The 14,837-nt window shown below is 40.7% G+C and overlaps 1 protein-coding gene across 1 annotated transcript in view; it reads left to right on the forward strand.

Moving 5' to 3' along the window:
* Positions 1-14,559, forward strand: part of LOC143930366 (membrane-spanning 4-domains subfamily A member 4D-like) — a 125,277-nt gene extending 110,718 nt beyond the window's left edge. The window contains exon 7 of the mRNA XM_077454640.1: positions 12,320-14,559. Coding sequence (XP_077310766.1) covers positions 12,320-12,412 — 93 coding nt within the window. The 3' untranslated portion in view covers positions 12,413-14,559. The remainder of the gene's footprint in view (positions 1-12,319) is intronic.
* The last annotated feature ends 278 nt before the right edge of the window (positions 14,560-14,837 follow it).

The following is a 14,837-nucleotide window of genomic DNA, read 5'->3' on the forward strand; positions in this document are numbered from 1 at the left end:
TAAAAATTCCATGTCCTGAGCATAGGTAAGGATTCTTATAGAAGGATACCATCACAGACTTTACTGCTGTGGTTGCTTTGTTTGGAATGTTATCTATATCCAAATCATCATATTATATAACTGTATTAATATGTATCTATATACATATAAGTATGTACATGTATAGAATAGTCTATCCATTCAAATGCATTAGTGTGTTCTTACAGCTATCAACTTGTAAATATCCACCATCATAACAAAAAATCGTCAGCAGGGCATCGGATGTATAAGGAGATGTCAGAAGACTATGTTTATCTCAGAAGGAGATGGGAGAGATCTCATGGGAGTTGTTACCTTAATAAGATCATGTATATAGTGCAGTGTTGACAGTAACTTAAGTATTATTGCCCTTATCTAGTTTAAGAGTATGACCCTTCAAGGGTGAGAAACAGGCAGTATGGGGTGCAGATGGTACCTGACAGAATATACAAAATGGAGGGGCGTGGGAGATAGTAGTAGGTCATAAGAAGTATGTCAAGCGACACGTCTGCTCCTTATTTCCTATAAGTTCATATCATACACATCAAATGTTATCAGCGCTAATAAACCTAAGATATCTACAGTATTTCTGAAAACAATTAAAACGTATAAAGCAGAGGAAAGAATTCTGTTAGAGTCAGGTTTAGTGGAAACAAAGCAGATTCCTGTATAACCCGATCTGTAATGAGTCTAATGGGAAGCCGCTTCTAGCAGTCTGTGCGTCGTAAGGCTCCCGCTAAATGGAGTCAGGATGTAACAGACAGGTTCAGGGTTATTCCACAGCAAGGGTATTCATGTCAATCAGCTATAAAGTCTTGGACAGTGGCGTATGGTAGTTATTGATCTTTAGCGGAGGGTTTCACGGTTAAAGATGTGATGACAGTACAAGATTGTGGAACTATCGTGCAGACTTGGAGGCATGGGGTTTGTCCAAATGGGTGAATGCACCAAGCTTCAAGCAATTGCAGGGGTCTCTATGTCGTCTAGTAACAAGACTGAGGGTAGTTGGAGGTGATCCAGGGTCCACAAAAATTCTGCTAGGTTTAAATGAAGGGAGGTCTGCCTGCGTAATTAAAGCTCTATTTACTTTTATAGAGCTTTCTGAAAATGAAGGTGTATTCAGTAGAAGAAACCCTCGGTTGAGTTATATCTAGAGTGCGGCAGAAGTTTTCCAGTTCTTTTGGTATTCTTAAAAGTACGGGAGTGATTTGTAGCCGAGAGTCGAAAGGGGAATTTCCAGCGATATGGAATTCCTTTGTTCTTGAGGACATCAAGAAGAGGATGTAGGTCTTTTCTGTTTTTGAGGGTGATAGCTGTCAGGTCTTGGTAAATGTGGATGACATGACCTTCATGTTCTATTTCCCACTTGAGCCGAGCATTCCTGAGTATTTCTTCCTTTAATTTATAATCTGATAGGCAGCAAACTATATCTCTCAGTGGATCCGCTTCTCTGCCTTGCCTGCCTCATGGGATAATGATAGGGGTTAGAAATTTACCCTTGGCAAAGAAATGTTCTGCTTGGATTGGTTGAATGGGGCCAAATGTCAGAGAGAAAAGAATCTGGTAAAATCTGGGTTATGGCGTATTGGTGTTAGTGGGCCTGGCAAGGAGGAAATCTTACATTTTTTACATGCCGGTTTGTAGGTGTGCAATGTGAAGCCTATTAGGGGGTGTAATTTACAGTTTGATGGAATATGACAAGGAGCTTTCTAGGGGAGTTGGTGTAATGGTAATGGGGATATAGCGTGTTCAAGTTGGACCCATGCTTTAACGTGGGAGTGGATATTCCAGTCTAAGACCCATGTTAGTTGACATTTTGGTTAAATCTGGAAGCCAATGCCTCCCTTCAGTTTGGGTATTGTTAGCCTTTCAAAGTGTAATCTAGGGCATGATTTGCCCCATATAAAATTCTTTGTAGGCTCTTTGATAAGATTAAAAGAAGGTTGGAGGTAGTCTAATAGGCACTGTTTGCATTATGTATAACAGTCTTGGCAGGATATTCATCTTGACAATCGATGATCGGCCGAACCAAGAAAAAAGGCCCACAGCCCATGACCTTAGATTGCGTTGGATATTACGAAGAATTTAGAGGGTTTTTTTTGCGTAGATGTTGGAAAGTTTGGAAGATAGTTGGATTCCAAGGTAGGTCATGCAATTGTGATTCCAGTTAAATGGGAAGTTCAATTGGCATTGTCTCAGTGTTTCCTCATTGAGGGATATGTTCAGTGTGAGTGATTTCTTAAAATGTATCTGCAAGGTTTTAAATGTGTTGAAATCTTTGAGTAAATTAGGGATCATGGTGAGGGGCTCGGCAAGGAAGAATGTCGTCCGCAAAGGCCGCTAACTTGAAAGAGTACTGGGAGATGGAGATACCCTTGATGTCATGGTTTGATCTGAGGTGGCACAGTAGGGGTTCTAAAGTAAGGACAACAATTAATAGAGAAAGGGAGCATCCCTGTCTTGTCCCATTGGAATCGATCAGGTGTGGCTGGGAGGAGTCAGTGGTAATGATGTAGGTTAGGGATTAATCGCAAGAAGAAAGGGAGTTACCATTGAGAAGGCATTTGATAGGTGGCCGTTGACGTAAACTTTGGCAGTGGGAGTGAAGTACAGTGCCAGTATAAAATACAACATGCGGTCTTGAATACCAATAACTTGGAGTACTTCTGACATATCGTCCCAGGCCACCCTATCAAATGCCTTCTCCAAATACAGGGAAAGAAAAAATCCAGGTTGTCATACTGAAATCAGCCAATGATGTATATTAATCGCTTTAATGGTGTTGTCCCTAGCCTCTCTTCCGGGTATGAATTCTACCTGGTCTAGAGAGATTAATTTAGGTAGTAATGATAGTAAGCGGTTGGCTAAAATTTAGGGAATTTAGTTTAGGGATAGAATCCGTTTTGAAGTGTGTCTCCTGTAGGAAAATGTCAGCTTTGTTTTTATGCATACCGTGAAGTAGCTGGGAGCATTTCTCTGGTATATTGAGACTCAAGCATTTAGGGATATGAGTTTTAGGAGCAGCTTATTACTTCTATGGAGACAGGGTGTCATTCTATGGACTGAGCCATCCGCTGGTAAACAAGATGCTAAATTTGTTATTTGGCTCTGAATAATTCAGAGTCGAATGAGGAGGATAAAAAGGAATGGGGAGAGGAAAGATTGAGAGAGAGAGAGAGCTAAAGAAAACAAAAAGGGGGATGAGATAAGTGAAAGCATGCAAGCGTGGTTGCACAAAACAGGGGAATGTGACCAGTGACTTGCAAGGGCCTGCTCGCTTGTCTCAATGACAAGTACACCTTCAGTGGGGTGCGGCTGGGAGGAGTCAGTGGTATTGATGTAGATCAGGGGTTAATGGCAAGAAGGAAGGGGGTTACCACTGTGTGGGGGAAGTTTAAAGAGGAGGGCTGTTTAAAAAAAATAAAAAATTAAGTCAGCAGCTGCAAACACTGCAGTTGCTGACTTAATAAGCCGACTTACCTGTCCAGGGCGCCCGCGATGTCGGCCGCCCGAGGCCGACCCGTCCCTCGGCTCTCGGTTCCCGGCGCCGCCATTCTTTCTAAGGGAAACAGGCAGTGGAGCCTTGCGGCTTCACTGCCCATTTCCTACTGCGCATGCGCGAGTCGTGCAGCGCTTTGTGAATGGGACGCGTTGTGTTCTGGGACACACAGTTCCCAGAACACAGCGCGACCCATTACCTAGAAGACAACGCGACGAGGAGGGAAGAAAGAAGATCTCCGCGGAGGAGGAAGAGGCAGATTAGGATTATGTGCCTAGCAACAGGAATTTCTGGTAAGTAAAAAAAAATAATTTTTTTCATTTTTTTTTTTAGATTTTTTTCAAATTTTTAATGTATTTTTTTTTTTTCAGGGTGGCCCTCCACTTTAAGTAAAGTGGAGAGATTAAGACACTGAGTTGACAAACCCATCAGACAGAGGTGTAATTAATTGAATTGGCAGAGGTAGTAGCAGGTTCAGAATGTGGTATAATCAACTGGCGGGATTCTAAGGAGTCTAAATGTTGGGGGTAAGATATGGTAAGAGGATCTAAAAGGGATATGGGCATCGTTATTGTGGTGTCTCGTAAAGCTGTATCGAACCATAAAGAGATATTATGAAGAAAACTGAAAAGAAAACTGTGTAAAAACATAGTAATCCAACATAATGTATATTATAATTCTGTTATTGAGTAGAAGCAGTGTAAAGACCTTGCAACAGTGAGATGACATGGGGGGGACCCAAGACCTTTTCATAAGGAGGTGGTAAAAAATATGACCAATTTGTAGGTTGTGGTAGTTGACCCTCTGGGTAAGGTAATAGACTGTAGGACAGGGGATGGGAGAGGGGTTAGATAGGGGAAGACACGAAAACGGACAGCTCAGTGGGTTGACTGTAGAGTCAGCGTTATTAAGGCAGGAGTGTAGGCTTCCGTTGAAGGGTACGGGGTAAAGGGTTTACCGCTTTTCATGTCTCTCCCCCCTCCGCCCTAGTCCGCACCCATCCAGCCTGGAGATTAAACCTAGACATATGAGCTCATATGTGTGCATAAGTCAAGGGGCTATGCCTAGGAAAATATAAATGTGTTCAGGTATGCACATCAGCTAAGTTAAAAGAAACAAGTTAAAAAATTAAGGGGTGGGTGGATATGTAAGGAAGGATTTATCACTTTAGAAATCTGGCAGTAACCCCCATGGCTACTTCTGTCAATGGACGTCAAAAAGCCTTTGACAGGGTAGACTGGGGATTCATGTTCCAGACACTGGAAATAATGGGAGTCGGACCAAGAATGGTTCAGTGGATTAAAACTTTATACCAGCATCCCATAGCAACTATAAACATAAATGGCACACCGTCCCCTCCTTTTGAGATGAAAAATGGGACGAGACAAGGGTGCCCATTATCTACCCTTCTGTTTGTATTATCTCTGGAGCCACTCCTTGCCACGATCTAAAATGACCCAGAGATAACGGGATTTAAGGCTGGAAATGATGAGCATAAATTGACCGCATTCGCGGATGATGTGCTGTTTTATATAAGTAAACCTAGGACCACATTACCCAACTTAATAAAGGTCATAGAAAGTTACGGAGAACTGTCAAATTTTAAAATCAATCAAGCAAAATCTAAGATCCTAAATATAAACAAAGTAAAATTGAAGAACAGCAGCTTCAAAAGGATTGTAAACTCCCTTGGAGGAAAGAATTAAAATAATTGGGTGTCAAGTTAGCGAACTCACTGAAGAAGATATTTAAATTAAATTACATTTTATTATTAGACGAAATTAAAACCGAAATGAAAAGATTGGTAAATAAATAACTCTCTTGGATAGGATGTATAAATACGTTGAGGATGCTCCTGCTTCCCAAGATTCTTTATAAATTCCAGATGATGCCCATCGTAATACCTAAATACTACTTTGTAAAGCTTAAAGCTATGATAATGAACTTTGTTTGGAAATATAAAAAAACAAGAGTCTCCTTTTCAATATTGAAACAGAAAAAATGCGAGGAGGACTGGCAGTCCCTGATATTCAAAAATATTATAAGGGAGAAAAGAAAAAGGAAAAAAGGTGGGTTGATTTAGATTACACGTTTAGTAATGCGCAACTTAGTGAGATCGTTTGGAATCCTTTAACATTTAGGACACTTGATCCAAATACAAATGAACTGACACGAAATGCACTTAAAGTGCCCGTTTAATTGTTTATACACCCCATCCCAAACCTTAACACTGTTAATAGCACTGAAGGAGAATTAATATTTCGCACCAGGAAGAAAGACAATAGGAGGAAACTGGCTGAAAAAGATGGAGCACAAGTAAGAGATATTATTAAAGAGGGGAAAATACTAACTTTTCAGGACTTAGTATATAAAAGGGATTTAATGAAGATTGACGAGATGCGGTACCTCTAGCTGTCCCATTTTGTGAAAAATCAACCCCAACCATTAAGATCGGAAGATGAGCTGACCCCGTTGGAGTGACTGTGTACAACAGACAACAATAAAGGGATTATATCAAGGCCATATAAGCTGCTATTGATGGTGGATGAGCTGGAGATCCTGCCATTCGTCAAAAAAATGGGAATGGGAATTGAGAACACTGAGAGATAAAGTAACAATAAGTAAAATATTGAAATTAACCCATAGTTTGGCAATCGACAGCAAAACTGCAGAAACTAATTATAAATGTTTAACCAGATGGTACGCCACCCCAGACAAGATTAGTAAATTCCAATAGGGCAGATCGGCAGAATGTTGGCGAGGCTGCAAAGAGAGAGGAACAATGGCACATCTATGGTGGAGTTGGCCCAAAATAAAAAAATACTGGAGAAAGATTCTACAATATGTTAAAGAAATCACTAAAATAGCAGTGGAAGAAGATGGTCTTGTTCCATTGCATAGAAGGAGGGGTAAAACAATTCTAAGCGTCATTAATCCCAACCTCTTAAATGCAGCAAAAAATTGATCCCCAAAAAATGGTTGGAGGTGGAACGGCCAACTATAAGGGAATGGATAGATGCAGTGGAAGAAAAATATACTATGGAAAACCTAAGTATGGGCAATGGAGACATAAGAGAGGGAACAACAGATAAATGGAAAGTGTGGAAGGATTTAAAAAAAACATGGAGTTACGCAGAATATATAAGAGCTTAAAGCGGTAGTAAACCCGCAAATTTTTTATTTATTTTTTTACCACCTGCAAAGCAAAAGGCATAATAAGCTAGTATGCACCGCATACTAGCTCATTATGAAATACTTACCTTAGAACGAGGCCCTGACATCTGGCCCGATCCACGCCGAGGGAGCTGACATGCTCCCTCAGCGTTTCTTACGGGTATCGCGGCTCCGGCGCTGTGAGTGGCCGCTATATCGTCACTCCCGCGCTTGCGCACGGGAGATCTCATCCCGGCCGGCCATTGCTGGACTTTTAGCGAAGAAAATCCCCTTGTGCGCATGCGCCACTGCAGTCAGCGGCGCATACCGAGGGGAATATCTCCTAAACCGTACAGGTTTAGGAGATATTTTTTTACCTACAGGTAAGCCTTATTATAGGCTTTCCTGTAGGTAAAAGTTAAAAAAATGAGTATACAACCACTTTAAGACCTGTACGAGAAATAGGAAAATAGTTAGACACGGAAATAATATGGTTTGTAAGGTATTATGGGTAAGCGAGGGAGGGGGGGGGGGTGGGATGGGAGGAGGGTGAGGGGATGTTCCAGGCTGAAGCTGGGTTAATTAATGCTTTGTAAAAACTTATTATTTAAGACAATATTGCACATAAAAGGAATGTACTGTATAAGAATAATTGATATTAGCTATGATGATGTGAAGAAGAGAAGGCACAGAAATGAATGGACAGTTGATTCAAGTCTCTCTTGAGATTTCACTGAAGTGGCAAAAAAAAAAAAAGAAATCTGGTAGGGATCTTTGGTCTCAAGATAGTGATATAAATTTTCTTGCTGACCCCTGCTGGATTAGGAGATATCAAGAGCCTTCTTGTGGGTTCTCTGATAAGCCTTTGATACCTTTTGTGTGGTTCCCCATATGTTACATTAGTGTTGTAGGGAGAACTATGAGATTATGCTTTATTGGTATGTTTTGTGTGAGCTGTTTCTGGGATGACTTGCAGGGAGGATTTTTAATCAATACAAATCAGCAGACGTGATTAAGCCATAATTAAGGGTTGTGCATCTGAGGATAATTAGATATACAGTGATTGTTAGAATAGTGTATCTGAAAGTTTCTGATAGCTGGGTTAGGTTTGGCAGACCCTATAGCATTCCTGGAGGTGTGGTGATGTTTGCGCTGTGTGAAAGGAAATATGTCCACTGGACACAGGAAAGTGATACTACTAATGTGTGGAAAGTGGTTAATATAAATGATATCAAACAAAATCTCATAAACATGAGACAATCCTAGTGCATCAATCAACATAATCAAGTGAATAAAATTAACAGGAACTTAATGTACATAAAACTTGGTAAGTCCTGATATGAATATGGCACAACAAAAACAAATCAAAGTAAAATAAGTGTCAGGTGTAACAAATCAATACAGTCCCGTTAAAGAAAAAATCCATATATAGAATGATACTGTGATGGGTGAAAACTGAAAAAACATCTGTATGACATTGTGCCTTCTGGTGATGGGACTCATTGATTACAAGTGCAGAAAGTAAAATCTTCAGTGATGACACCTGTGTGTCTGCAAGCAGCTCACCTTACTGCCATCAGATATACAGCATGGGTTGGTCACAGATGCAGATAAAAATGGCAGATGCAAAATATGATAGTCCCCTCTTGGCTGTGTTAGGTTGCTTGAATGGTCTCAATGGCAGATTTTTAAAGCATATGGAGAAATATGAAAAATAAAATACATAGCATAACTCTGTGAGATGGATGCAATGGGACAAGAGCAGATCAAAAAGTGACGCACTCACTTTTTAAATAGGAAGCATAGGCGTCAATCCACGAACGCCAAGTTTGTAAGCCCCTTGTATGTAGTCTTTAGTCTGCTCTTGCTCCAAAGCACTTCAAATAGGAACCCGATGTATGGTATTTAGGATATGAAAAGAGAGATGCTCTTAGCATATGTCACGTACCTAGTGGACGAGCCTGACCTGCAGGGAGAGACCTCTCTTGCAGCTCCAACTCGAAGGCCCTGGTAGGATGAACAGGAAGCAGAAGAGTCAGGAGTGGCATGAGTGCCTGGCAGGATCAACAGCAGAAGATGTATCAGGAACCCAGGAAGCACGGTGTATCAGGACTTCGGACAGGATCAGAAGATAGGCAGGAGCCTGGAAGGAGCTGGATCAGCAGGCAGGTGCGGCAGACAGGAACTGGGCAGCAGGTGGGTACCAGGAACCAGCATGCTGGAGCAGGACCTCAGACTGGAACTGGACTGCAGGCAGGAGCTGGACCACAAACTGGGAGCAGAACAGCAGGCAGATGTCAGGAACCAGGATACAGAGAGCGGAGAGTCAGACAAGCCGGGTCAGTTATCAGGCGGGCAGCGGAGGTACCAGAGGATCAGGCAGAAGAGTAGTCAGACAAGCCATGGTCAGATGCAGGCGGAAGACAGAGATGGTCAGAGACAAGCCGGGTAAGGTTCAGGTACAGGAAACGGGTTTTCAGGTTCCAGGAGCACACGCTGTAGATCAGACAGCAAGATCCCAGAGTGACAGTCAGGTTTAAATAGCCTGTCTGGCACCAACAGGCGTGGCCGCAAACATGCATACTCTTGCGCACAGGCAAATGTGAAAATGCAGAGGCAAGCCCTGGACACCTGTTACTGGCAGGATCTTCCTGACAGCATAATCCCGCATATATAACAATCTATTGTGATAAAAATCATAAGGAACAAAGATTTGTAATATTGCCACATACAGTCAGAATGTGAATATACCTAGTGCTCCTATCCCGACGCGAATCGTCACATTACGTGACTTCATCAGGGATGTCACTAGGTAGAAAACATGTCTTTAAATAGTCTGCTTAATTAAGCGCTCGGCGGCCATTTTTTTGTAGCTTGCCATTAAAATGAATGGCGCTGGCATCAAAACAGTCCGACAGCCATTTTACATTAGTCTCTTAGATAGAGACAGGCTTGCAAGTGATGTCTATTCATGGGATGATCAAAAAACACGGCCGGCAACCATTTTTTAGTGGCCCATCATAACAATGGATAATAACAACCTGCCAGCAAAGGGACAGTACAGGGGCCATTTTTCATTAGTCCGTGACACGCAAACAGTGCTGACAGGGAGTTTGTTCAACAAAACCACTCATATGAGCGGTCATAGAAAAACGTGACTTTAATAATAACAGTGTAAATGACACAAATACTAAAATACTCAGTACCATGGTGAATACTTTATTAAAAATATGAAAAATATATATAAATATGTTAAAAAAAGTCTTTTTTTTAAATAAACTTAATAACAATAACAAGAATATCGTATTATCATGGCAGATAGAAGAATATACCATTCTGTTTCTCGATTTGGAAATATCACGAGTTAACGATAAATTTGCCACCAAGACTTTTTTCAAAAATGTAAATCGCAACATTTACCAATCAACTGTTGTCACCATAAGAATTGGTTGTTTAACATTTCCAAAAGACAGATCATGTGACTCAGACGTAATTGCAGCAATGAAGGCAACTTTCTTTTACAGGCCAACATGATTGGTGAAAGATTTATACAGAAGGGATATGACAAGGATTTTATTAAATAAAAAAATAGAAGATGTGACATGTGCAAAGAGAAGTTTTATTTGGAGACAAGCAGTCCGACTGCCAACAAGATCTGGTCCCTGTTATATTAGAGTATAACATTCATCATAAGAAAATAGAAAAAAATGATATCACAACATTGGCATATTCTAAAATCTGATAGAAGCCTAAGCCCTTGTGCACACGGTCAGACATTCCGACAACAAAATCCGTCGGATTTTGTCTGACGGATTTTGTCCGAAACTTGTGTTGCATACACACAGTCAGACAAAGTTGTCAGAAAATCCAATCATTAGGAACGCGATGACGTAATTTCATTACGATGGGACTACGTTCAGGCTAGTAGCCAGTAGCTTTGGTCTAGGAATTTGATCTGAGCATGCATGGCACTTTGACAGATGGGAATTCTCTACAAATGATCGGACCATGTCAGAAAATTTTATAGCCCAGCTCTAAAACTTTGTCGGTCGGATATTCAGACGGAAACAGTCCGATGGAGTCCACACACATGGTCAGATTATCCGACAACTCAGTCGGATCGGACATTTTCCATCGGAATGTCCAACCGTGTGTACAAGGGCTTAAAGATGTGCTACCTGCGAGCCCAAAATTTATAAATAGAAGAGACCCCACCCTCCGTGACCAACTGGTCAAAAGTGTGATCGATCCTCCAAAAAAGAGCTTTTTTTACTAGCAAGGGCTTTTACCCTTGCAAAAGATGCTATGCCTGTACTTGTACAAAATGTCAGAATGAAAAGAAACTTTCCATTCAATCTAATAGTAATGGCACCAATATGATATTAAAGATTTTATCGGGTGCCACACTGAAGGAGCAGTATATGCCCTTGAGTGCAGCTGTGGCCTTCAATACATTGGCAGCATCAAAAGGCTGTTAAAAATTCGTATCAAAGAGCATGTCCGAAATATTCATAATGGCTTTTTTAAACACAGCGTGTCTAGGCACTTTGCTAAATAACACAATAAAAATCCCACTCACCTCAAATTTTGAGGGATTGTGCCATATAGCAGACCTTGGCAAGGAGATCATAAGGTGAGGACCCTCAGCCAGCTTGAGTCCAAATGGATATTCTCTATGGACACCTTTGCCCCCAAAGGGCTCAACATTGAGTTTGACCTGAACTGCTTTCTTGGTGATTTTTAAGTCACATCTATATACATACTTTTTAGAGGTCCTCTCCCCTGTTAAGAGAGTCTCTTACTACACTATTCTCCACCATCATGTCATTCTCTTACGCTTATTTTATCTATTTTGTATTAAATGCATTCTATTTATTCTATGTGTTTATATTGCGATTTCTGCTAATAGAGGTAGTTATCTGCATCTCTGTATCCTTCCAGTCATTGTGATGTTCCTGGGGCTCCTCTTTATATTTTATAATATTTTTTTAATTTATATATATTATATATATATATATATATATATATATATATATATATATATATATATCTACAGATATATTGTGTATATTTTTTCAAGTACATGCGGATCAGAGGTTTATACTTTAGGCTGGGTTCACACTGCTGCGGTGACGAGATCGGATGTGATTCGCACCGCACTGCAGTGCAAATCACATCTGATCTCTGTGCGATGCGAGTTCAGCCATACAGATAGTATGGCTAAATTTGCATCGCATCCGTGCCAAAATCGCACAGGACCCTTTTTTTGGGCCGCGGCAGAAACGGATCGCATGGGTGTTCACACCATGCGATCCGATTCCTGTCCGAGTTTGCAGATCACACTGCGATATTCAAACTGATCTGGGGGTGTCATTAACTTTTCACTGACACTCCCAGCAGTTCGCATAGGGCAGTGTGAACTGCTGCCGGGAGGCATGCGATGCGGGAACCCGCAGCCGATTCGCAGCGTTCCCACATCGCAGCAGTGTGAACCCAGCCTTAGTTGGAAAACTTACCAATCTAATTTAACAGGCACATTTGTTTACCATAACCTGATAAAAGGGTATAGGGTCTCCTTCACATTACATTGTCTGATTCTGTTTTTAATGTCAAATAATGAATGTTTTTTTCTTTTGTATGTTTTCACAGACCTTTCTGATCCGGAATGAAGTTGTGATTGCAATGCCTGAACCATCAGAATATTCAAATCCAGAAGGCAGCATAAATATCTCTTCAGCCTAGGTTCACACTTGCGCAATGCGGGAACCAGCGCGATTACAGCGCCGGATCCCACATCACATCTCTCCCACAGGCAGTTCACACTGCCCTCTGCGAACTGCTGCGAGTGTCAATACATTGTTAATGACCCCCCCAGATCGGCTCACAGATCAGTGTGAACTCAGGAATCAGATTATATTGGTGAGAACACCCATGCGATCGGATTTCAGGTTGGGGGGAAAAAAAAAATTCCTGCACTTTTTTCCTGTGGATCTAATGCGAGTTCAGCCATACAACTGTATGTCTGAACTCTCACTGCACAGTAGGCACAGGCACCTTCAAAAAATGTGTTTCGTTTCGCCCCGAAAAAAATTGAATTTCGTACACTAATTACGAAATACAAATTCAGATTTGAACAAAATATGAATTTTCGTTAGATTCGTTAACTTTTCATAAAAATAACGAATGTTCATGACATAAAAGTTTGTGACATAAAAATTTGTATTTTGGATTCGTACGAATGTGCAAATTTCTGGAAATTCGCACAAATTTTTATTTCGTACGAAACTAATCGCACATGTCTACTGCACAGACATCGCATTTGATCGGCACCTGTAGTGCGATGTCTTAGATAGCATATGTGTGAACCTGGGCTCACAGTAGCCAGTTCATGAAATGCATGCTTCCGTTTAATAGTTTTGTAAATTGATTGAAAATAATTTATGTCTACAATAGAACATGTTCTATAAAGTTAGGGGCCACCTTCTTTTTAGTAGTATTGGAACTAGTACCGCCATAGAAGAGGGCTCTACCAAAAGTAATGCAAAAGTGAGCATACCTTTATTACCTTACATAGGCTCTTCTTCATTTTCATTGCAGGTAAATAATGGATTCCAAGCAGAAACAACATTTCCTTAATGAGTTCTTGATGAAGAAAGAGTGCAGGTTGTCCAATGGCTACACAATGTTTACAGAGATGACACCATTGAAAGGTGCAATGTATTGCCATTGGTGACTTTTGTCAACAGTGCCATCCTTTGTAAATATGTGGATGTCGGACAGTCTGAACCCCTCCTTGGTGTCAGTTCTTGACAATGTTGATTCTTCTCGGAATCCATTATACACCAGCAATGAAGAAAAAAAAAGTTACTAAAGGGGAATAGTTGCTCTACCAACATTTAAAATTTGAACAACTAATTAAAAGTTATGTGCACTTTTGCATGACTTTTGGTACAGCCCTTGTATTTTTTCCAGGGTTGAATGGTCTGTACATTGAAAAATATTACTTCAGTTGTCAGTCACTGTTGGTGGATTTTATCACCCACCATGTCCTTAAACAGTATGTATCAGATATATTTTTCAGTTTATACATTTCCTGTATGTAGTCCTTTGTTGTATTTATAGCGCTTTTTGTCTGATCTATGGAATAAATATATATTTAGGTGATTAAGGCTAGGTTTCCACTAGTGCGACTTTTCATATGATTTGGGACTGAAAAGTCGCATGACAAGTCGTACCCCATGATTTCCAATGAGTACCGTTCATATCTGAAGTTGCTGCGTCTTGAAGTCACACAAAGTAATCTCTGTCCCACTTTGAAGCGACTTGAGGTCAATAGGCCTCAAGAATACACAGGCATTGCTTCAAGTCATGCCAAAGTTGCGTGACTTTGGGGACGCAATAGTGGAAACATAGCCTAACTCTTGCTGTGGCACTTCAGTCTCAGATCTGTTTAGTTACAAACCAAGGAAACTGTAGAAATCCTTTGACCTGGACAAGCTGCTTACCCAGAATTCAGATACCCTGTCCAAATTTCATTACCACTACAATAAGATAATCCTAGGGTGTCAGTACTACCCTTCCATTTTTCTCAGTTGACCAAAAGGGTCAACTCCATATTAGGAGAGGAATAGTTGAACGATACTATGTAGTATAATGTACAAACTGCCAAAAATGCTGCAGCTGTCACTAAAAAGTGCTCACAAATAAAGTAATCATATTAAAATGTAAATGTGACAGCACTGCATCAATAATTAACAAATGCAAACAATAGTGATCCTGTGCAAAATGTGAAAAATTAAAAATAAATGTCCAGTAATAATAATGTGCACAACTTAATATGCAAAAAACAAAATCCAATAAAGTGAAAATCTCCTCTGTTGACACACGAAGAGATGCAAAGTATTTCTTTACTCCACACAACCTCTAAGTGTAAAGTGCTCCTGCACCACCACATGCAGTAGTCGCTCACCTCCTTGCAAGCCCCTGAGGGGGTCAAACACACCTTGCACTATTTGAAATATTCCTTTCAAAGACAACTCCACTGCCCTTGCTGGTTTCTAATTTAGATCCCTTTCAGACTGGGACGTTTTTCATGCGCTTTAGCGTTAAAAAAAGCGCCTGTAAAGCGCTTGAAAGAAACCTCATCTGCAATCCAAATGTGAAAGCC

This window comes from Lithobates pipiens, unplaced genomic scaffold (genome assembly GCF_037356315.1).
Source record: "Lithobates pipiens isolate NorthernLeopardFrog02 unplaced genomic scaffold, aLitPip1_a1.2 Scaffold_25, whole genome shotgun sequence".
In the NCBI taxonomy this organism is placed as follows: Eukaryota; Metazoa; Chordata; class Amphibia; order Anura; family Ranidae; genus Lithobates; species Lithobates pipiens.